The sequence below is a fragment of the Equus caballus genome, chromosome 10 (assembly GCF_041296265.1).
Source record: "Equus caballus isolate H_3958 breed thoroughbred chromosome 10, TB-T2T, whole genome shotgun sequence".
NCBI lineage: Eukaryota > Metazoa > Chordata > Mammalia > Perissodactyla > Equidae > Equus > Equus caballus.
This window is the reverse complement of record NC_091693.1, coordinates 28,000,812-28,025,596: the sequence shown is the minus strand read 5'-3', so window position 1 is coordinate 28,025,596 and position 24,785 is coordinate 28,000,812. Positions and strand designations below refer to the sequence as shown.

Genomic DNA, 24,785 nt, shown 5'->3' with positions numbered 1-24,785 from the left:
GGAATCTTCCACTCCTTCTCTGAGCACATCCCGCTTCCACGTGGGAGCACTGACACTTGGGGAATTGGCAAACACTAGGAACCGGGGCTAGATTTACTGTACTACTGAATGCTGGGACTCAAGTGATGGACATTAAGGTCATAATGCAGACGAAACTTAACTATGTACGGTGTTTCTGACCATGACATTATGTGTGACACAAATCTTTGTGACAAACAATGAGGAAAATCCTAGTATTTAGAAATGATGACTCCATAAAGGTTGCTGATGCCATTTGAGAAAAATTCCAACGTGTGTTTCAGTCTTATTTGAAAATCAAAAGGGAAATAGCTATCACTCATATGAAAACTACGCAAATGCCGTGAACAGAACTTGTACAAGAGGTATACAGTTGGCCAAGACATGAAAAATGCTCAAAATCAAGAATCTTTCAGGAAAGGCAATTAAAACGACACAGATACTACTACACGTGTTAAAAGGCTGACATCAAAGAAGGACTGTATCAAGTATTGGGGGGAAGTGCAATTTTCACACACTGCGGGTGCGACAGCAAAAGGGAGCAATCCATGGTAGATTGCGGTCTGGCAGGTTCTTCAAGAGTTAAACACTCTTCTACCCTGTGACAGACATTGCCCTCTACTGTTATTGACAAAAGATAAAGGAAACATACACTGTAAAAGGAACTGACACAACTGTTTCTAACAGCTTTATTTTCAATAGTTAAAATACAAAAATAACCTGAAAGCCCATAAACACATGAATGCATAAACAGTGCTATATCCAAAGATAATATTACTCAGCAAAAAAGATGAATTAGTCATATATCATCATTGGTAAATCTCTATGAAATATAAAAAAAAAGAAGAAAAAAGACCAAACGTTTTATAATTCTAATCGTAGGATTTCAAGAAAAAGCAAAGGTATCTACTGCAAGCAAAGTAAGTGAATGGGTAGCTGGAGAGGTGGGAAGGCCAAGGAGAGATTATGATAGGATGTGAGGTAAATATACCGAGACACATAAGGTCATTCTCAGGACTATGATGATGGTCTCAGAGGCTCATAAATATGTCAAAACTTAGCAAATTGTACACTTTAAATACAAGCAGTTTAGTTCATGTAAATTATACCTTAATAAAGCTTTAAAAATTGGCTCAATATAAAAAAAGATCTGTATGTCCCATTGTTTTTGGAAAATGTTTGGCAACCCTGTATTGACTCCATCATCTGTCTCCTCACGCCCTCTAGGGGTCAGTCTTCCCTCAGTGACAACAAACATGGAGAACACTGAAGGATATTTCCACCCCAGTTAACAGGAATGCTGCCTGGATCACAAGAGCCACATCCCTGGGCTATGGATCCCCATTCTTTCCTGCCTATGCAGTAATGGCCTTGAGGTGAATAGCACTGGGAGGCTACAGAAATCCACAAAACCTTTCAATTATTTTTATTACATTCTTGGGTAATGATTTCAGCTAAACAAGATAAACATGCCTGGAGGTCCCGAGATTTGTGTAAAACTGATCCAACACAGTCAGTGTCACAGAACAGTTTCTGCATGCACTTTCATAAGAGGCACATTCCATCTAGCTGGCTGCAGTCTCCTCCATTCCCTGTTAAGCCAGTGTTTCTCCATCAATTATGGTTTCCCCTGGACACAACGGTCTTACAACCAGTGACCGTCGCCCAATGAACTGTGGACATCAGGGCACATGGCTCTTTGTAGATGGGAAGATATCCCCTCCACAGGGCTGACGTCCCCTGTGAGACCTCCTGTGAGGAAGGGAAAAAGTTCATGCTGCCCTCACATGCACTTGAGGTTCTCACACCAACCCTCTCTTCAGGGTCATCACTGAGCCTCCTGAATCCCGCTTCCAGGCCTCAAATGAGGAGCAGAAAGCCTTGCAGTATTTCCTGGGAGGCTGTGGGCAGCAAAGGAAATTTGGTCAAAACTGGCAAGTCATTTCCTGCCATTATACTGTCTCTCCTCAGGCACACAAAGTTTGAGACTCTTAAAAAGTTTTCCCTTCATGCTTGTAGAGCCCAAATCTGTTTATAAACTACCCCACACAGTGAGAGAACATCCAAGATTAAAGACGACTTAAACAGGTGGGGCAGGCAGTTCTCCAGTTCATGACTGGGAAGCTGGAATCTCATAACAAGTATCATGTGAGACCAACATGTCCTGAGAAATATCATCTTTGTGAAAAGCTGCCAGCTGAACTCACATGATAGCCCAACTCAATAGTGACACAGGTCCATGCCCAACATAGTCAAGTAGGAGGGAAGCTGACCCCCGTAAGGGTTCACATTATTCCTAATTTGCTCTAATTCCTGAGAGAACAGAGATCAGCTTCGCTGAGCACACAGGGGTGGTGACTGATGCACACTGTGTGGACCTGCCAGGTGGTAGAGGTGAAATGGCTTTGACGCAGAAATCGGCAGTGACATATGTGGCAAGAACCCTAGACGGATTGGAAATGCAACATACCACACATGGGGAATCTCCCCACTGTGCATGTTCAGACACATGAGATTCAGTTCAGACAAATGGCTCCTCAGTTTCCTCTGATGTCCTTACATCAAACCAGGGAATTGCACATCCCCTGTATATCTTGGTCTTTCTCTAGTTTGAATACTCTTATGTAGAGTGAGGGTAGATTTTCCCATAAGAATTTCCCACATTCACTGTGCTCGTAAAGCCATTCTCTATTAGGAGTTCTCCACTGGGAGGGAATGTTTTTGGCTAAAGGACTTTCCACAATCACTGTACTCATGAGACCTGTCTCCTGTGTGAACTGTGATGACAATGGGTGCTGGAATCAAAAGTAAAAGATTTCCCATGTTAGCTGCATTTCTAAAGTCTTTCTCTGTTATGAACTCTCTGGTGCGTTGAGAGATGAGGTTTTTGGCTAAAGGATTTCCCACATTCATTACACTCATAAGGCCTTTCTCCAGTGTGAACTCTCTGGTGTTTAATGAACTGTGATCTAACCTTAAAGGATTTCCCACATTCCCTGCACTCATGAGGCCTTTCTCCAGTATGAGATCTCAGATGATAACGGAGGCTGGAGCTAGCAGTATAAGATTTCCCACATTCCCTGCACTCATAAGGCCTTTCTCCAGTGTGAACTCTTTGATGATAACAGAGGATGGAGCCATAGGTAAAAGATTTCCCACATTCACTGCACACATAAGGCTTTTCTCCCGTGTGAACTCTCTCGTGTATGATGAGCTTCCACCTATTCTTAAAAGATTTCCCACATTCATTACACTTGTAAGGCCTTTCTCCAGTGTGAACTATCTGATGATAACGGAGTTGGGAGCTAAAGATAAAACATTTCCCACATTCACTGCACTCATAAGGCCTTTCTCTACCATGAATCCTCTGATGATAACGGAGGCCAGAACTCATGGTAAAAGATTTCCCGCATTCACTGCACTCATAAGGCCTTTCCCCTGTGTGAGTACTCTGATGATAACGAAGGCTGGACCTAGAAGTAAAAGATTTCCCACATTCCTTGCATTCATAAGGCCTTTCTCCTGTGTGAGATCTCTGATGATAACTGAGGGCAGAGCTACAAGTAAAAGATTTCACACAGACACTACACTTGTAAGGCTTTTCTCCCGTATGAACTCTCTGGTGTAAAATGAGGTTATTTCTTCGATTAAAGAATTTCCCACAATCAGTACACCCATAAGGCCTTCCTCCAATGTGAGCTGTCTGATGTTGACTGAATTGGCTTCTATCCTTAAAGGATTTCCTACATTTACTGGACCCACAAGGCCTATTTCCTGTGTGAGAAATCTGATGATAAATGAGTGCAGAGCTGGAGGTAAAAGATTTCCCACAGTCACTACATTTATAAGACATTTCCCCAGAATGTACTCTCCCATGTTGAATGAACACTGAGCTACGGTTAAAAGATTTCTCACATTCACTGCACACATAGCTGTTCTCTCCACTTTGACTTCTCTGAGTATGAGTAAGGATGGATTGGTGGCTTAAGGATTTCCCACATTTGCTGCACTTGCACAGTCTTGTCCCAGTATGATTTCTTCGATGTTGAACAAGGGTTGAGCTTCGCCTAAAAGATTTGCCACATTCTCCACACACATGAAGCCTTTCCCCAGTGTGGACTCTCTGGTGCATAACAAACGAGGATTTGTACCTGAATGTTTTCCCACATTCATGGCACTCAAAACACTGTCTTCCAGCATGGACACCCTGGTCCTGAACAAGTGTGCGAATGGGAGTGAAGGCTTTCTTGCATTCTCCCCAGGTGTAATGACTGTTTCTGCCTGGTAAAGTGGCCCTGCATTGGGTGATTTTCTTGGGCTTCTCCCTGGTATGAGTGGTCTGTTGCTGCTGTTGTTCGAAGCTGGCCAGGAAGTCCTTCCCCACCTCTTCCCAGGAAAAGGGATTCCCTGACACATGGAATCTGCAGCTCTTCACAAACGAGGCCCTGTCCACTCTGCTTCTGAAGGGTTTCTCTCCCACATGCTGCTCCTGGTGCTGTTGACCCACTCTGCTTCTGAAGGGTTTCTCTCCCAAGTGCTGCTCCTGGTGCTGCTGAAACTTGGCACTGAAATAAAATCCTTTTGTGCAAGCCCCACACTTTAACAGTTTCAGGCTGTGTTGTGTTCTCTGCTGCTCAGCAAAGAGGAAAATGTCTCTCAAGACTGGACCACACATCTCACAGGGGTGGGTCCTCTGGGAAGATAGAGCTGCCGTGGGAGTCGTGGCCTGTGAGACTGCTACAGAAATGCTTTGTTGAAAAAGAGGCTCCACATCTTCTGCTCCACAGCAGCAACCTAAACACAGAGAAACTCTCGTAAAGCACATGTTGACTACAGGGAGGGGCAATCTCATCGCAAATGTTTTTCTGCCTCATCTAGGAATGAGTCTATGGGATGCTCTTCAAGACAAGAAAGTTGGAATACAGTTGAAGTGACTGCTTGTACTACTGGGACCCTAAGGTCAAAGAATGGTGAACATCTCACCAGGGAAAGGATATAAAAACAGGGTGTGAAACAAGGAAAAGTGGCAGGGGCTACAAGACAGAAATAGACAGTAAAACAATAGGGGCTGGCCTGGTGGCACAGTGGTTAAGTGTGCATGTTCCGCTTTGGCAGCCCAGGGCTTGCAGGTTCGGATCCCAGGTGCAGACATGGCAGTGCTTGGCAAGCCATGCTGTGGTAGGCGTCCCACATATAAAGTAGAGGAAGATGGACAAGGATGTTAGCTCAGGGCCAGTCTTCCTCAGCAAAACAGAGGAGGATTGGCAGATGTTAGCTCAGGGCTAATCTTCAAAAAACAACAACCAAGAAAACAAGACAGTCAAACAATAGGGACTTCAATATTCCCCTTTCAACACTGGGTAGGTCATCCAGACAGAAAATTAATAAGGAAACTTTGGACTTGAATTATACTTTATCTCAAATGGACCTAAAAGACACATACAGAACATTCTATCCAAAGGCAACAAAATACACATTTTGCAAGTGTATACGGAACATTCCATATCACATGTCACGTTATAGGTCATAAAAGTAGTCTTAACAAATTGAAGAACATTGAAATAACATCAGGATCTTTTTCAATCACAACAGTATGAAAGTAGAAATCAGTAACAGGAGGAAAGCCAGAAAATTCAAAACATGTGGAAATTAAACAACACAATCCTGAAAAACCAATGGGTGAAAGAAGAAACCAAAAAATGTCTTAAGACAAAGAAAATAGAAACACACATACCAAAAGTTATGGGACGCAGCAAAAGCAGTACTAAGAGGGAAATTTAGAGTAATAAATGCCTACATTAGATAAAAGATCTCAAATAAGTAACTTTATAGCTCAAGGAACTAGATGAAGAACAAATTCAGCCCAAAATAGCAGAAGAAAAGAAATAACAAAAAACAGACCTGAAATAAATGAAATACAGACTAAAAACAGAAAAGACAAATGACAAACATCTCATTTTTAAAAAGACGAACAGGGGCCAGCCCAGTGGCACAGCAGTTAAGTGCGCACATTCCGCTTCGGCAGCCTGGGGTTCACCGGTTCGGATCCCGGGTGAGGACATGGCACTGCGTGGCACGCCATGCTGTGGTAGGCATCCCACATATAAAGTAGAGGAAGATGGGCACAGATGTTAGCTCAGGGCCAGTCTTCCTCAGCAAAAAGAGGAGGCTTGGCAGCAGTTAGCTCAGGCCTAATCTTCCTCAAAAAAAAAAAAAAAGATGAACAAAGTTTTAAAACTTTTAGGTACACTAAACAAAAAAGACCCAAATAAATACATCTGGAATGAAAGAGGAACATTACAACTTATACCATGGGAACACATAAAATCATAAAAGACCAGTATCAACAATCAAATGCCAACAAATTGGATAGCCTAGAAGAAATGGATAAATTCCTAGAAACATACAATTTACCAAGACCAAATCATGAAAAATTGAAAATCTGAATAGATGTATAACTAGTAAGTAGGTTGAATCAGTAATCAAAGATCTGCCAGTGATGAAAAGCCCAGGAGCAGATACTGTCTCTGGTGAGTTCTAGCAAACATTTCAAGAAGTAACATCAATTCGCCACAAACTCTTCCAGAAATTGAAGAGGATGAACCACTTCCAAACTCATTTTATGAGGCCAGCAATATCCTACTACCAAAGTCACACAGGGACACTACAAGAAAAGAATATTAGACCCCAATATTTATGATGAACATACATGCAGACATTCTCACGAAAAAGCATTTCAAAAGATTCAGCATAGTTTCATGATAAAAACTCTCTCAATAAGCAGACCATATGGAAGAGAGAATTAGTGAGCTTGAAGATAGAAATCAAGAAATGATTCAGGTGGAGGCAGAGAGAAAACTAAGATGAAAAAAATGAAGAAATTCTATAAGAAATAGTCTACTGAATTAGAAAAAGTAACAAGGATTATAGGTATCCCAGAATAAGAAAAGAGAGAGAAAGGAGCAGAGATCTTATTATAAGAAATAACAGGGGCCAGCCTGACGCTCGTGGGTTTGGATCCCTGGTGTGGACTTACACACTGCTCATCAAGCCATGCAGTAGTGGCATCCGACATGTAATAGAGGAAGATTGGCACAGATGTTAGCTCAGAGCCAATCCTCCTCACGAAAAAAAAAGAAAAAGAAAAAGAAATAATAGCTGAGAACTTCCCCATCCGGGGGAAGGGACTGGATATTCAACTACATGAAGCTAATCGGACTCCTAGTTATCTTACTGCAAAAAGACCTTCTCCAAGGCAAATAATGTTAAAACTGTCAAAAGACAATGACAAAGAAAGAATATTAAGGGCAGCCATAGAGAAAAAACTGACTTACAAAGGAACCTGCATCAGGCTTTCAATGGATTTCTAAGCAGAAATCCTACAAGCTAGAAGAGAGCAGAATGATGTATTCAAAATGTTGAAAGACAAAATCTATCATACAAGAATACTCTATCCAGCAAAATTATCCTTCAGATATGACAGAGAAGTAAAACCTTTCCCAGACAAACAAAAGCTGAGGGAGTTCATCACCACTAGACCTGCCTTACCAGAAATGTTGAAAGGAGCCCTCCTACCTGAAACAAAAAGGCAAAGGTTCATGAAGCTTTGAACAAGCGACAAATAAACAAAATCAGAAAGTTACAACTCTATATCAGAATAGGTTAGTAAACAATTATAACATGAAGGCTAAAGGGAAAGAAAGCATGAAAAATAACCATAAACACTTCAATTTGGTCACAAACTCAAAACAGAAAAGAGTAATTTGTGATGAGAAAAACATAGAAGAAGAAGAGGAAAAGGATGGAACATGCATAGGCTAATTGAGATAAAATGATATTGGCAGAAAAAGGACCATCTCATCTATGATCTCTTTTATACAAATCTCATGGAAACCACTAAACAAAAAAATCAGAACAGAATCACAAAGTATAAATACAGAGAAAACTGAGAAAAGTATCACAGAAAACCACCAAATGAAAATGGGAGTCAAAATACAAGGAAAGGGCTGGCCCTGTGGCTGAGTGGTTAAGTTCGCACGCTCCGCTCCGGCGGCCCAGGGTTCAGATCCTGGGCGTGGACATGGCACCGCTCATCAGGCCATGTTGAGGCAGTGTCCCATGTGCCACAACTAGAAGGACCACAGCTAAAAAATATACAACTAAATGCTGGGGGGATTTGGGGAGAAGAAGCAGAAAAAAAAAGAAAAACAAGGAAAAAGAACCAATGGAAATATACAACAACCAGAAAATAAAAGATAAAATGGCCGTATTTAAGCCCTCATGTCAATAATCACTGTAAATGTAAATGGATTCAGTTCACCAATCAAAAGACCCAGTGTCTAAATGGATTAAAAACCAAGACCCAATAATATGCTGCCTCCAGGAGACACACCTCAGCTCTAAAAATGAACGCATGGTGAGTGTGAAGGGATGGAAGATGATACATACGTCAAGCTAATGGCAACCAAAAGAAAATAGCTGTAGCCACTTTTCTCAGACAAAGCAGACTTCAAGAAAAAAAAAGATAAGAGGCAAACATGGATATTATATAATAATAAAAGGGACATTCCAACAAGAAGACATAAGACTTACTAAGGTATATGCACCTAACAAAGGAGCACCAAAATACGTAAAGCAACTATTAACAGACCTAAAAGGGAGAAATTGACAGCAACACAATCATAGTGGGGGACTTTAGCATCCCACTTACATCACTGGATAGATGATCCAGACAAAAAAATCAACAATGAAACATTGGCCTTAAATGAAAGACGAGATTAGAGGGACTTAATAGATATATACGACACTCCAGCCAAAAGCATCAAAATACACATTCTTCTCAAGTACACATGGAACATTCTCAAAGACAGACCACACTGGGAAAGAGAGCAAGCCTCAATAAATTTAAGAAGCCTAAAATCATGGGGCTGGCCCCGTGGCAGAGTGGTTAAGTTCGCGCGCTCCGCTGCAGGCAGCACAGTGTTTCGTTGGTTCGAATCCTAGGAGTGGACATGGCACTGCTCATCAAACCACACTGAGGCAGCATGCCACATGCCACAGCTAGAAGGACCCACAACTAAGAATATACAACTATGTACCGGGGGCTTTGGGGAGAAAAAGGAAAAAAATAAAATCTTTAAAAAAAAAAAAGAAGAAGCCTAAAATCATATCAAGCATCTTTTCTGAGCACAATATTATGAAACTAGAAATCAACTACCAGGAAAAAGCTGGAAAACTCACAAATATGTGAAGACTAAACAACATGCTACTGAACAACTATTCAATCAATAAGAAATCAAAGGAGAAATCAAAAAATACCTGGAGACAAATGAAAATAAAAACACAACACACCAAAACTTGTGGGATGGACACAGGTTCCGGTGACTTCAGCAACATTGTGGCGTGATCTCCCCCGCGACTCTCTCCCCTCCAAAGTACAACCAAAAAGAGCAACTGCTTTCCAACCAAAAAAACAGTCCTAATAAAAGAAATCATCAGAGACCCACAGCAGCCAAACGACGGAGGGCGGAGAGGCTGCAGCCCGCCTTGGAGGAACTGGAACAGGGTAGGAGAGAACTTCGCTCCCGCCCCTAGAGACTGGGATCACTGCCGCGGGTGCAGGAAGGAGCGGGGGAGGGGCCGCGTGTGGGGGGATCCTCCAGGACTCCCACCACCCGTGCAGCAAAACCTCTAACAGGGGACAGCTTTCGCGTGGGGAAGCCCCAGCAAGCCAGGTCCCTGGGAGACCAGAAAGCGAGAGCTAATCCAAAAAGGGTCGAAGTGAGTGAAAGTGCCCCTCCTCCCCCAGGCCATGCTGGGCGCTGCCATCTTGGCTGAAGACGCAGGGCTCAGAAAACAAGCCTCTCAAACCCCATCTAGTGGCAACAGGCTGTAATTGCAGCCGAATAATAGCATCATGTGTAAAAACCACTCCTCTACCATCCAGCAATTAATAAAAGCTCCATTCCAAATAGAAAACACTAAAAATACAGAAGTAGCTCCTGAGGGCTTGGAAATGGGTAAACTAAGTGAAGAGGAGTTCAAAATAGCTATCCTCAAAATATTCAAGGAGGTAAAGGGAAATATAAACAAGTCCACAAGTTCTGGAGTTACTTCACAAAAGAGATTGAAATTATAAAGAAGAATCAATTAGAAATACTAGAGATGAAAAATACAATGGATCAGATAAAACAGAATATGGATTCCCTGAATGCCTGTGTAGACACCATAGAGGGGAAAATTAGCATAATCAAAGATAGACACGCTGAATGGCTCCAGACAGAGGAAGAAAGAGAACTAAGAATTAAAAAATCTGAAGAAAATCTCAGAGAAATAGCTGACTCAGTGAGAGAATGCAACTTAAGAATCATTGGAATTCCTGAGGGCATGGAAAAGGAAAATGGAGCAGAAAGTGTGCTCAACGAAATAATAGAAGAGAAATCCCTAAATCCAGGGATTGAGAGAGAAATGTGTGTGGAGGAAGTTTTCAGATCTCCTAGATTTGTCAATGTAAAAAGACCTACGGCAAGGTACATAGTAGTAAAAATGGCAAAAATGAAGGACCAAGAAATAATACTCAGGGCAGCAAGGCAGAAGAAAATAACCTACAAAGGAACCCCCATCAGACTTTCAGCGGATTTCTCTACAGAAACCTTACAAGCTAGGAGAGATTGGAGTGACGTATTCAAAACTTTGAAGGATAAAAATCGTCAGCCAAGAATACTCTATCCAGCAAACATATCCTTCAGATATGAGGGAGAAATTAAATCTTTTCCAGACAAACAAAAGCTGAGGGACTTTGTAGTCACACGACCTCCACTACATGAAATCCTCAAGAAGGCTCTCATACCTGAAAAAAGGAAAAAAGGGAGTAAGTGGTCACAAAACACAGAGTAGGGAGACAGAAATTGAACAGGATAGCAAATATTCAACTATAGCATTAGGATAAAGGGAAGGAAATCACGAAAGCAAAGACAATCTTATCACTCTAACCACAAACTCACAACACAAGTTGGAATAAGAGACGAAAATAATAATTTAGGAGGGGAGGAGGAAAGGGCCTAAAACAGTCTAGGCTAAGGAAGTAAGAGACAACCAAAAAATGGACTATGTTATACATGAGATTCTGAATACAAACTTCAGGGTAGCCACTAAACTAAAAAACAGAACAGAGACATAAAACATAAATAAGGAAAAGTCTAAGACACCCAGCATAAGAAACTGCAGAAGTCAATGGGTAGGCTAAAATACAGAGGACGAGAAAGAAAGGAAACAGGAAAACCAGAAAACGAGCAACAGAATGACAGCATTAAGCCCTCATGCATCAATACTCACCCTCAATTAAATGGATTGAACTCTTCAATAAAAAGACACAGAGTGGCAAAAAGGATTAAAGAACAAGATCCAACAATTTGTTGCCTCCAGGAAACACACCTCACCTCCAAGGACAAACACAGGCTCAGAGTGAAGGAGTGGAAGACAATACTCCAAACTAATAGCAAATAAAAGAAAGCAGGTGTTGCAATGCTTATATCACACAAAACAGACTTCAAGATAAGGCAGGTAAAGAGAGACACAGTGAGTCAATATATAATGATCAAAGGGACACTTCAACAAGAAGAAATAACACTTATAAATATCTATGCACCCAACACAGGAGCACCAAAGTTCATAAAACAACTATTCACAAACCTAAAAGAAGCTATCAAAAATAACACAATAATAGTAGGGTACCTCAACACCCCACACACATCAATGGACAGATCATCCAGACAGAAAATCAACAAAGAAACAGTGGAGCTAAACGAAAAGCTAAAACAGTTGGACTTAATGGACATACACAGAACACTTCATCCAAAAACAGCAGAATACACATTCTTCTCAAGCGCGCATGGAACATTCTCAAGGATAGACCATATGTTGGGAAACAAGGCAAGCCTCTATAAATTTAAAAAAATTGAAATAACAACAACTATCTTTTCCGATCACAATGCTGTAAAGCTAGAAATTAATTACAAGAAAAAAGCTGAGAAAGGCACAAGGATGTGGAGACTAATCAATACGCTATTGAACAAGCAATGGATCACTGAAGAAATTAAGGAAGAAATCAAAAAATACCTGGAGGCAAGTGAAAATGATAACATGCCATACCAACTCATAAGGGATGCAGCAAAAGCTGTACTAACAGGAAAATTCATCGCAATTCAGGCACATCTTAACAAACAAGAAAAATCCCAAATCAGCAATCTTAAACTACACCTAACTGAATTAGAGAAAGAAGAACAAAGCCCAAAGTCAGCAGAAGGAGAGAAAGAAAACAAATCAGAGCAGAAATAAATGCTACTGAAACAAAAAAGGCAGGAGAAAGGATCAACGAAACAAAGAGCTGGTTCTTTGAGAAGATAAAGAAAATTGACAAACCCCTAGCCAGACTTACAAAGAAAAAAAGAGAGAAAGCTCAAATAAACAAAATCAGAAATGAAAGATGAGAAATAACAACAGACTCTGCAGAAATACAACGGATTATAAGAGAATACTATGAAAAACTATATGCCAGCAAAATGGATAACCTAGAGGAAATGGATAAATTTTTGGACTCCTACAATCTCCCAAAGCTCACTCAAGAAGAAGCAGACAATTTGAACAGACCAATCACAAGCAAAGAGATTGAAACAGCCATCAAAAGCATCCCAAAGAATAAAACCCCAGGACCAGATGGCGTTCCTGGGGAATTCTACCAAACTTTCAGAGAGGATTTAATACCTATCCTTTTCAAGCTATTCCAAAAGATTAGGGAAGATGGAACACTTCCTAACACATTCTCTGAGGCCAACATCACACTGATACCAAAGCCTGACAAGGACAGCACGAAAAAGGAGAACTACAGGCCAATATCGCTGATGAACATAGATGCAAAAATTCTCAACAAAATTTTGGTAACCCGAATACAGCAATTCATCAAAAGGATCATACATCATGATCAAGTGGGATTCATACCAGGGACACAGGGATGGTTCAACAACCGCAAATCAATCAACATGATACACCACATCAACAAACTGAGGAATAAAAACCACATGACCATCTCAATAGATGCAGAGAAAGCGTTTGACAAGATCCAACAGCCATTTATGATAAAAACTCTGAACAAAATGGGGATAGAAGGGAACTACCTCAACATAATAAAGGCCACATATGACAAACCCACACCCAACATCATTCTCAATGGGCAAAAACTGAGCGCCATCCCCCTGAGAACAGGAACGAGACAAGGATGGCCTCTATCACCACTCTTATTTAACATAGTACTGGAGGTCCTGGCCAGAGCAATTAGGCAAGAAAAAGGAATAAAAGGAATCCAAATCGGGGGGAAGAAGTGAAACTCTCGCTGTTTGCAGACGACATGATCTTATATATAGAAAACCCCAAAGAATCCATTGGAAAACTTTTAGAAGTAATCAACAACTACAGCAAAGTTGCAAGGTATAAAATCAATTTACATAAATCAGTAGCATTTCTATACAGTAACAGAAAAAGAACTCAAGAACACAATACCATTCACAATTGCAACAAAAAGAATAAAATACCTCAGGGCGAATTTAACTAAAGAAGTGAAAGACCTATACAATGAAAATTACAAGGCTTTTCTGAAAGAAATGGATGAAGATATAGAGATGGAAAGACATTCCATGTACATGGATTAGAAGAATAAACTTGGTTAAAATGTCCATTCTACCTAAAGCAATCTACAGATTCAACGCCATCCCAATCAGAATCCCAATGACATTCTTTACAGAAATAGAACAAAGAATCCTAAAATTCATATGGGGCAACAAAAGACCCCGAATTGCTAAATCAATCCTGAGAAAAAAAGAACACAGCTGGAGGCATCACAATCCCTGACTTCAAAACATTCTACAAACCTACAGTAATCAAAACAGCACGGTACTGGTACAAAGACAGGTGCACAGATCAATGGAACAGAATTGAAAGCCCAGAAATAAAACCACACATCTATGGACAGCTTATCTTTGACAAAGGAGCTGAGGGCCTACAATGGAGAAAAGAAAGTCTTTTCAACAAACGGTGCTGGGAAAACTGGAGGGCCACATGTAAAAGAATGAAAATTGACCATTCTTTTTCACCATTCACCAAAATAAACTCAAAATGGATCAAAGACCTAAAGCTGAGACCTGAAAGCATAAAGCTTCTAGAAGAAAATGTAGGCAGTACACTCTTTGACATCAGTATTAAAGGGTCTTTTCAGACACCATGTCTTCTCAGTCAAGGGAAACAATAGAAGGAATAAACAAATGGGACTTCATCAGACTAAAGAGCTTCTTCAAGGCAAGGGAAAACAGGATTGAAACAAAAAAACAACGCACTAACTGGGAAAAAATATTTGCAAGTAATACGTCTGACAAAGGCTTAATATCCATAATACATAAGGAACTCACACAACTCAACAACAAAAAAATTAAAACCCCTGATCAAAAAATGGGCAGGAGACATGAACTGAGATTTCTCCAAAGAAGATATACAGATGGCCAATAGGCACATGAAAAGATGTTCATCATCGCTGATCATCAGGGAAATGCAAATCAAAACTACACTAAGATATCACCTTACACCCATTAGAATGACAAAAATAACTAAAACAAATAGTAACAAATGTTGGAGAGGTTGTGGCGAAAAAGGAACCCTCATACACTGCTGGTGGGAATGCAAACTGGTGCAGCCACTATGGAAAACAGTATGGAGATTTCTCAAAAAATTAAAAATAGAACTACAATACGATCCAGCTATTCCACTACTGGGTATCTATGCAGAGAGCTTGAAGTCAGCAATTCCAAAAGTCCTGTGCACCCCAATGTTTATTGCAGCATTATTTACAATCGCCAAGATGTGGAAGCAACCTAAGTGCCCATCAAGAGATGACTGGATAAAGAAGATGTGGTGTATATATACAATGGAACACTACTCAGCCGTAAAAAAGCACAAAATCGCCCCATTTGCAACAACATGGATGGACCTTGAGGAAATTATGCTAAGTGAAATAAGCCAGACAGAAAAGGACAATCTCTGTATGACTCCACTCATATGAGGAATTTAAACCTGTGGACAAAGAGAACAGATTAGTGACTACCAAGGGAAAGCGGGGGTGAGGGGTGGGCACAAAGGGTGAAGGGTTGCACCTACAACACGACTGACATACAATAATATACAACTGAAATTTCACAAGATTGTAACCTATCATTAACTCAATAAAAAATTAAAAAAAAAAAAAACTTACGGGATGCAGCAAAAGTGGTATTAAGATGGAAGTTTACAGCAATACAGGCCCACCTCAAGAAACAAGAAAAATCCCAAATAAACAATCTAACACTATACTTAAAAGAACTAGAAAAATAACAAAGTCCAAAGTCAGTAGAATGAAGGGAATAATAAAAACCAGAGCATCAATAAATGAAATAGAGAGTGAAAGAAAGTAACAGAAAGGATCAATAAAATTAAGAGCTCGTTCTTTGAAAAGATAAACAACACTGACAAACCCTTACCTAGACTTAGTAAGAAAAACAGACAGCTCAAATAAACAAATCAGAAATGAGAGGGGCTGGCCAGGTGGCGCAGTGGTTAACTTTGCATGTTCCGCTTCGGCAGCCCGGGGTTCGCCGGTTCAGATCCCTGGTGCATACCTATGCACTGCTTGTCAAGCCATGCCGTGGCAGGCATCCCACATAAAATAGAGGAAGATGGGCACGGATGTTAGCTCAGGGCCAGTCTTCCTCAGCAAAAAGAGGAGGCTTGGTGGCAGATGTTAGCTCAGAGCTAATCTTCCTCAAAAAAGAAAGAAAGAAAAGAAAATTGAAAAAAAAAAAAAAAGAAACAAGAGGCAGAGCTGGCCCCATGACCAAGTGGTTAGGTTCATGTGCTCCGCTTCAGTGGCCCAGGGTTTGCTGGTTCAGGTGTGGACCTAGCACTGCTCATCAAGCCATGCTGAGGCAGCATCCCACATAGAAGAACTAGCAGGATCTACAACTAGGGTATACAACTACGTACTGAGAGGCTTTGGGGAGAAAAAAAAAGAGAGGAAGATTAGCAACAGGTGTTAGGTCTGAGTCAATCATTCTTAAAAAAAAAAAAAAAAGGGGGAAATTACAGGTACCACAGAAATACAAAGTATTACAAGAGAGTACTAGGAAAAGCTATATGCCAACAAATTGGATAACCTACAAGAACTGGACAAATTCTTAGCATGATACAACCTCCCAAAACTAAATCAAGAATAGAGAATCTGAATGGACCAATAAAGAGAATGGAAGAGTAATCAAAAACCTCCCCTAAAACAAAAACCCAGAACCAGGTGGCTTCTCTGGGTGAATTCTACCACACATTCAAAGAAGATATAATACCTATCCTTCTCAAACTCTTCCAAAAATTGAAGAGGATGGAACACTTTCTAACTCATTTTACAAGGCCAACATTACCGTGACATGAAACCAGACAAGGACAACACAAAAAAGGAAAATTACAGGCCAATATTGCTGATTAACATAGATGTGAAGATCCTCAACAAACTATCAGCAAATCGAATACAACAATACATTAAAAGGATCATACATGGGGCAGGCCCGGTGGCCGAGTGGTTAAGTTTGCGTGCTCCACTTCGGCGGCCCAGGGTTTCGCCGGTTCGGATCCTGGGTGCAGACATGGCACTGCTCATTAGGCCATGCTCAGGCGGCGTCCCACATGCCACAACTAGAAGGACCCATAATTAAAACATACAACTATGTACTGGGAGGATTTGGGGAAAAAAGGCAGGGGGGGAAAAAAAGGAAGATTGGCAACAGTTGTTAGTTCAGATCCCAATCTAAAAAAAAAAAAAAAACAAAGGATCATATGCTATAATCAAGTGGGATTTATTCTAGAGATGCAGGGATGGTTCAATATCCGCAATCAATCAATGTGACACACCGCATTAACAAAATGAAGAAGAAAAATCAAATACTCATCTCACCAGACAAAGAGAAAGCATTTGACAAGATCCAATATCCATTTATGACAAAAACAACTCTCAATAAAATGGGTATAAAAGGTAAGTATCTCAACATAATAAAGGTCATTTATGACAAACCGACAGCCAACATCACAATTGACAGTGAAAAACTGGAAGCTATTCCCCTGAGAACAGGAACAGGAGAAGGATGCACACTCTCGTCATTCTTATTCAACATAGTATCAGAAGTCCTAGCCAGAACAATTAGGCAAGAAAAAGAAATAAAAGGCATCCAAATTGGAAAGGAAGAAGAAAACTGTCCCTACTTGTGGATAACATAATTCTACATATAGAAAACCCTAAAGAATCCACCAGAAAACTATTAGAAATAAATAATGAATACACCTCCTCAGCAAAAAGAGGATTGGTGGCAGATGTTAGCTCAGGGCTAATCTTCCTCGAAAAATAAACAATGAAAACCATTTCTCCTCAGGCAAGGGAAACAAAAGAAAAAATAAACAAATGGGACTACTTCAAACTAAAAAGCTACTGTAAGGCAGAGGAAATCAGGAACAAAATGAAAAGACAACCCACTAACTGGGAGAAAATATTTGCAAATCATATATCTGACAAGGAGTTAATGTCCAAAATATATAAAGAACTCAACAACAAAAAAATCAAACCACTAGATCAAAAAACGGGCAGAGGATCTGAACAGAAATTTTTCCTAAGAAAATATACAGATGGCCAAGAGGCACATGAAAAAATGCTCAACATCACCAATTATTAGGGAGAAGTAAATCAAAACTACGAGATATGACTTCACACCTGAAAGAATGACTATTATTAAAAAGATAAGAAATAACAAGTGTTGGAGAGGATGTGGAGAAAAGGGAACACGCAAACACTGCTGGTGGGAATGCAAACTGGTGCAGCCACTATGGAAAACAGTATGGAGATTCCTCAAAAAATTAAAAAGAGAAATACCACATGACCCAGCTCTTCCACTTTTGGATATTTATCCAAAGAAATGAAAACACTAATTCTAAAAGACACATGCACCCCTATGTTCATCGCAGCATTATTCATAAAAGCTAGCAACACAAGTTGGAAGCAACTTGTGGAAGCAACACAAGTGCCCATCAGTAGACGAATGAATAAAGAAGATGTGGTGTGTATACACACACACACACAATGAAATACTACTCAGCCATAAAAAAAAAAGACAAAACTGCACCACTTGCAACAACATGGATGGACCTTGAGGGTATTATGCTAAGCACAATAAGTCAAACAGACAAAGAAAAATGTCCTATGATTTCTCTCGTATGTGGAAGATAAACAAACACATAGATAAGCATAACAGATTGGTGGTTACCAGAGGAGAAAAGTGTGAGGGGAAAGCAAAAAGGGTAAAAAGGCACACATGTATGGTGAAGAATCAAAACTAGACGACTGGTGGCGAACATGACACAGTCTATACAGAAGCTGAAATATAATAGTGTACACCCGAAATTCAAACAATTTTATAAACCAGTGTCACCTGAATAAAATAATTTTTAAAAAACTCTCTCAACGAAATTAGGTATATAAAACATATACTTCAACATAATATGTCATATATGATAAGCCTACAACCTACATAGAATTCAATGGTAAAATGCTAAAAGCTTGTCCTCTAAGATCAGGAACAGGACAAAAATAGCCACTCTCCCACCATTTCTATTCAACATGGGACTGAAGTCCTAGAGAGCAATTAGGCAAGAAAAGAAACAAAAGGCACGCCAACCAAAAAAGAAGTAAAATCATCTCTGTAGATGACATCATCTTACACAGAGAAAACCTCCTTACGGAGAGAAGACATCCTCCCCAAAACCGTTAAAACAAATAAACAAATTCAGTAAAGTTGCAGGATACAAAATCAACATACAAAAATCACTTGCGTTTTGCATATTCACAACAAACTATCTGAAGAAAGGAAGAAGGCAATCTCAGTTACAATAGCATCGAGACCAATAAAACACGAAGGAATAAATTTAACCAAGGAGTTGAAAGATACATACACTGAAAAGTACAAAACATTGATGAAGGAAAAGTGAAGACAACTGAAATAAATGGAAAGATATCCCAATTTCAAGGATTGGAGGAATTAACATTGTTAAATTGGCTATAATCCCCAGAGCAATCTACGCTTTGTATGCAATCCGTATTAAAATTGCAATACTTTTTTCACAGAAATAAAAAAAACATACCTAAAAACTGAATGGAACCACAAAAGAGCCTGAATAGCCAAAGCAATCTTGAGAAAGATCAAAGCTGTAGGCATCGCATTCCTGATTTCAAACTATCTTACAGGCTATAGTAATCAAAACAGTATGGTACCAGCATAAAGACAGACCGACCAATGGAACAAAATAGAGAGAGCCCAGAAGTAAATCCATGCATATACAATCAACTAATCTTTTTTTTTTTTTTAATTTTAGTTTTCCTTTTTCTCCCCAAAGCCCCCCGGTACGTAGTTGTGGGGTTTTTTAGTTGTAGGTCCTTCTAGTTGTGGCATGTAGGATGCTGCCTCAACATGGCCTCATGAGCAGTGCCATGTCTGCGCCCAGGATTGGAACCAGCGACACCCCGGGCCACCAAAGCAGAGTGTGTGAACTTAACCACTCGGCCACGGGGCCGGCCCCTCAACTAATCTTTGATGAGGGCACCAAGAACACACAAGGGGGGAAGGACAGTCTCTTCAATAAATAGTGCTGGGAAAACTGGATAGCCATGTGCAAAAAAGTGAAAGGGATCCCCATCTTATAACATGCATGAAAATGAACTCAGAATGGATTAAAGACTTAAATTTAAATGTATGAAGTGAAACCTTAAAACTCCTATAGAAAGAAAATATAGAGACAGGGCTCCTTGACATTGCTCTTGCCAATGGTATTTTGAATATGACATCAAAAGCACAGGCAACAAAAGTTAAAATCAACAAGTAGGACCACATCAAATTACTGTGAAGAAAAGAGAACTCTTGAACATTGTTGCTGGGAATGGAAATTAGAGCAGTAATTATGGAAAATATTATGGAGGGTCCTCAAAAAACTTAAATAGAACTTCCATATGATCCACCATTCCAATTTCTGGGGAGATATATATATATCCCAAGGAAACAAAATCAGTTTCTCCCAAGAAATATCTGCATGTGCATATTCATTGCAGCATTATTCACAAAAGCCCCGACAGAGAAACACTGCTAAGTGTCCATCAATGGATAAACTGATAAAGAAAATGTAGTACACACACATTCACAGAATATTCAGCCATAAAAAAGAAGGAAGAACTGCGACTTGCAACAACACTGATGAAGCTGGAGGACATTATGCTAAGTGAAATATGCCAAAGAGAGAGACAAACACTGTATGGTATTACTTATATGTAGAATCTCAAATAAAAAGTCACACTCGGGGCCAGCCCTGTGGTCTCGTGGTTGGGTTCGCACGCTCCAGTTTGGCGGCCTGGGATTTCACCGGTTTGAATCCTGGGCGCAGACATGGCATTGCTCATCAGGCCACGTTGAGGCGGCCTCCCACATGCCAACTAGAAGGACCCACAACTAAAAATATACAACTATGTACTGGGGGGATTTGGGGAGAAAAAGCAGGAAAAAAGAAAACTGGCAACAGTTGTTAGCTCAGGTGCCAATCTTTAAACAAAAAAAAAAGTCGTCAAACTCATAGAACACAAAGTAGAATGTCAGAACCTGAGGGTTGGGGAGATGTTGGTCAAAGGATACACACTTTCATTTATAAGATGAATAAGTTCTGAGGGTCTAATGTATCATATGGTGACTACAGTTAATCGTACTGTACACTTGAAATTTGCTAAGAGAGTAAATCTTAAGTGTTTTCACCAAAAACAAAAAGAAAAAAAGGATATTAGCTCAGGTGATGAATGCATTAATTAACGTCATTGTGGTAATTCTTTATAATGTGTATGTTATCCAGTCATCACGCCACACACCTCAAATGCATGACTCTGTCAATTATACTTCAATAAAGCAGGGTGGGGGGGCCCAGTGGCGCAGCAGTTAAGTGCACACATTCCGCTTCTCGGCAGCCTGGGGTTTGCCGGTTCAGATCCTGGGGGCGGACATGGCACTGCTTGGCAAAAGTCATGCTGTGGTAGGCGTCCCACATATAAAGTAGAGGAAGATGGGCACAGATGTTAGCTCAGGGCCAGTCTTCCTCAGCAAAAAGAGGAGGATTGGCAGTAGTTAGCTCAGGGCTAATCTTCCTCAAAAAATAAAATAAAATAAAATAATTTAAAAAAAGGCAGGGTGGGTAGGAATTGGGGGCGCAGGGAGAAGAGGAGGGAGAAACACTATAAAAAGTACCTTATAGGATAGTCTTAAAAAGTAGCCCATGTCCCAGATAAGTAGTGACCATGACAATGCCTGTAATTCCTGGCACAGGCAGGTCCTAGGAAAAGTCAGTTAAGGAAGGGAGCAAACCCTGCCATACACACACAAGTGCCATGGAGCTGGACACGTTCACCCAGCCATGGAGAGGGCAAGCAAGGCGCCATCCACTAGCCTCACTGCAAGACTACTGACCTGTAATCCTTCCCTGTGAGGGCTCAGTACAGAGGGTACTGGGGCTGCAGGGGAGAGAAGAGGGTGGTACACACCCAGCCCTAGCAACACAGCACCACCCAGAAAGAAAGAGAAGGATGTAATTCCCACAGTTCACATGTGAGAAGGACAGAGCACCTCCTAGGGAAAAGGAGTGGGAGGAAATACAGAGCCTAGTCCAGGTCATGGGGAGGGAGAGGGCCTTACCCAGTGAGGATATGAGTGTAAAGTTCTCCAGCATCACATCCAGGTACAGGCATCTCTGAGCCTCATCCAGGAGCCTCCATTCCTCCCCAGAGAAGTACACGGCAACATCATGAAAGGTCACACTGGCCTGTAATGACGGGAACAAATCAAATTATCATTCTTTCTCTGAGGACCCCACACATCTACCTCACTCTAAGCCTCCAGAGGTGCCCCCTACAGAGCAGACACCAGGTCCTGGTGCCACTCACACCAGCTCTCTCCTCACTGTCTCAGAAATCACTGTGTTCAGCCCCCAGCAACAAAGCCAGCGGGAGACATAGATACCATCTAAGCTCTGGGCCGGGCCTGCAGGGTCCCATCCCTCCTGCCAAGCAAATTCCCCTGGGTCTCCCAGATTATGCCTCCAAGACACAGAGGTTCATGCTTTGGTCTTAAGTCCCCAACAGCAGTGCCCTGGGGGCGATCAGCTCACACTTCCTCTCAAGGCGGGCATCACTCTGGAGACCCCTCTCATCTCTTCAGACTCCTGAACCTCAGACACTTCAGGCAACTAAGTGCCCTCCCACAGCTCTGCCACCTTCCTGCTCCACACCCAGAATTCTCCCTGGACTCACCTGTGAACTGCCACATGGCATCCAGACATTGCTTGACAAGTTCAAACAGGATCCAGTACAACCCCAGTCCTCTGATGAATTCCAATACCAGGAAAAGTCTCAAATGTCCTTAGAAGACCTGCCCCCCTGCCTCTCATTCTCCTTTCCTATTGGCCACCCAGAACCCACATGTCAATTTCACATGCTCACATCCTCTTCCACTTCTGTGCTATGCCTGTTGGCCCTTGAGTATCTACAACCCTCCTCTTTCCACTCTACCTTTGTTAAAACCCCAACCCAGGCGCCGGTCCCGTGGCTGAGTGGTTAAGTTTGCACGTTCCGCTTCAGCGGCCCAAAGTTTGACTTGTTTGGATCCTGGACACAGACCTAACACCACTCTTCAAGCCATGCTGAGGCAGTGTCCCACATAGCAGAACTAGAAGGCCTACAACTACAATATACAACTATGTACTGGGGGCTTTGTGGAGAAAAAGGAAAATAGAAAAAGATGGGCAACAGATGTTAGCTCAGGGTCAATGTTAAAAAAAAAAAAAAGGCGCACCCTGCCAGACACAATGACTCTCACAAACGACCACATATGCCCCAGACTTTACCCCCTAGCAGAACTAAAAACCCCACACTTCACCAAAGCTCACTATAAAGTTCTGTGAAGTGGAACAGACCTGGGTAAGCAGCAGACCCAGCCTCCTGTCACCTTCTCTCAATTACTCCCCTGCCTCCACAGCCAACTCTGTCCACTGATCTCGGGGAAGCCTCGGCCACCTGCCAGATCATTCTTCCCCTCACCTGTGTTTCTGAGGCCCAGCAACCCCAACCAGGTGCTGGGAAAGAGAACTACTCCTCAGAAGCACCCTAGTCTTTCTGACCTGCTAATAGCACTGCCAACATAACCTGCATTCGCCTGCTCAACATAATGCACAGCTCCACCCTGGTCCACACAACAGCCATCACCATTGCATGTCTCCATCCTGAACCCTTCTTCAGATTTCCAGGCCTGCCTGACTCACTGTTCTCTGAAACGTCTCCGACTCTTAACAGGGCCCGAACAAAACTTCTGATAGTTCCAAGGAAAGTTAACCTACTGCCAACTTCCCCATCCCAGTCGACAGAGCTTCCATCCCTTCAGCTGCCAGGACCAAAAACCCTGGGGTCATCTTTGACTCCTCCCTTTCTCTTCTGACCCGAAACACCCGCAATTCGGCTTGGCCCTTCTTAAAAAACGGATCCAGAATTCAACCACTTCTCCCACATCCATGGTGGTCACTCTGGTCCATCAACACTCACCTAGATTATTGCAATTACCTCCTGCTGGGCTCTCCGCCTCCTCCATCACCCCCACAGTGTGTTCTCTATCCTGCAGCCAGATGAAGCCGATTTAGATCCGGGTAAGGCGACCTCCTTCCTCTGACTCAAACCTCACCTTACCTCCCTAACAGATGCCCAGCTTCTCAGGAAGCGACGTTACAGGCCGGACTCCGGCCCCGCTGCATTTTGCTCCTCACAGAAAGAACGGAGCCTTCTGTACCCGGTTCCCAGCTGAGGCCGTCCCCACGCCTGTCCCCGCCGCCCCCTCGGCCCGGGACCCCCGCCCGCAGCCACAGGCCCCACAAGCGCCTCCCCGGCCCGGCCCCGGGGCCTGGGCTGCAGGCCCGGGAGCAGCGCCCGCCCGAGGGCTGGAGCTCGGGCTGCGCTGCGGGCGGGGCGGCCCGGAGCCGAGCGCTCACCTGAGCCGGCTCCCTCCGCGCGGCCGCCGCCATCGGCCTCAAAGGCGGAGCGGGGCCGGGAGCGGCGGGAGACGAGGCGCCGGGCGCGGCGCTCCCTGGCCCGGGCCTGGCGCGGGGCCCCGGGCGGCGTCGCCGAGCCTCAGAGCCGCCTGGGCCGCGGGGACAGCCCCTCCTCTCGCGCCTCCTCAAGTTAGTCGCAGCGACGCCGACCGCTCCGACACTCACGGAGTCCAAAACCTCAGACTGCGCGAGCCCACACCCAGACAAATCTAAAGACCGCCTCTAGGAAGAGGCCGGAAGTCCAGCCCCGACGCATGCGCACGCACGGAAACCCTTATCCTGATCCCTCATTGGCTCAGCTCCGCCGTCTCTCTCCCTAGGCTCTTCCGGGTAATGTAGTTCCCAGGGTGCTACAGGCCGTGGAGAAGGGTGTTTTCCATCCGGACTAACCAAGGCACCGGCTGCGTGGAACCCTGAGAGTTACCGGGAAAATGGTGCACCTCCCGGAAGGAGGGGCTTTGCTCCCCGTCAGAAGCGGAGAGAAGATGTAATCGCAGGCTCCGTGAAGCTCAGCCTGCTTTCACACGATAAAACTATTGTTT

The 24,785-nt window shown here is 42.4% G+C and overlaps 1 protein-coding gene across 3 annotated transcripts; it reads right to left on the bottom strand.

Moving 5' to 3' along the window:
* Window positions 1–693: 693 nt before the first annotated feature.
* On the bottom strand, window positions 694–24,492 carry LOC111767459 (zinc finger protein 256). 3 transcript variants are annotated; one of them, XM_023650611.2, is made up of 5 exons: window positions 24,184–24,492; window positions 23,744–23,813; window positions 22,460–22,530; window positions 21,846–21,972; window positions 694–4,812 (listed from the first exon to the last, which is right to left on the bottom strand). In XM_023650611.2, the coding sequence occupies exons 1-5, from the start codon at window positions 24,214–24,216 to the stop codon at window positions 2,855–2,857; spliced, it is 2,259 nt and encodes a 752-aa protein (XP_023506379.1). In that variant the 5' UTR covers window positions 24,217–24,492; the 3' UTR covers window positions 694–2,854. The 3 variants fall into 3 exon arrangements, with proteins under 3 accessions (XP_023506379.1, XP_070079599.1, XP_070079598.1); XM_070223498.1 differs by lacking the exon at window positions 22,460–22,530 and having other exon boundaries at window positions 24,184–24,486; XM_070223497.1 differs by lacking the exons at window positions 22,460–22,530; window positions 23,744–23,813.
* Between the last annotated feature and the right edge of the window lie 293 nt (window positions 24,493–24,785).

Coding starts and splice junctions, on each gene's coding strand:
- LOC111767459 (XM_023650611.2), bottom strand. CDS start 24,216: ATGGCGGCGGCCGCGCGGAGGGAGCCGGCTCAG. Junction 23,814..24,183: donor CGCGGAGGGAGCCGGCTCAG/GTGAGCGCTCGG, acceptor ATCTGGCTGCAG/GATAGAGAACACACTGTGGG. Junction 4,813..21,845: donor TACACTCATATCCTCACTGG/GTAAGGCCCTCT, acceptor CTCTGTGTTTAG/GTTGCTGCTGTGGAGCAGAA.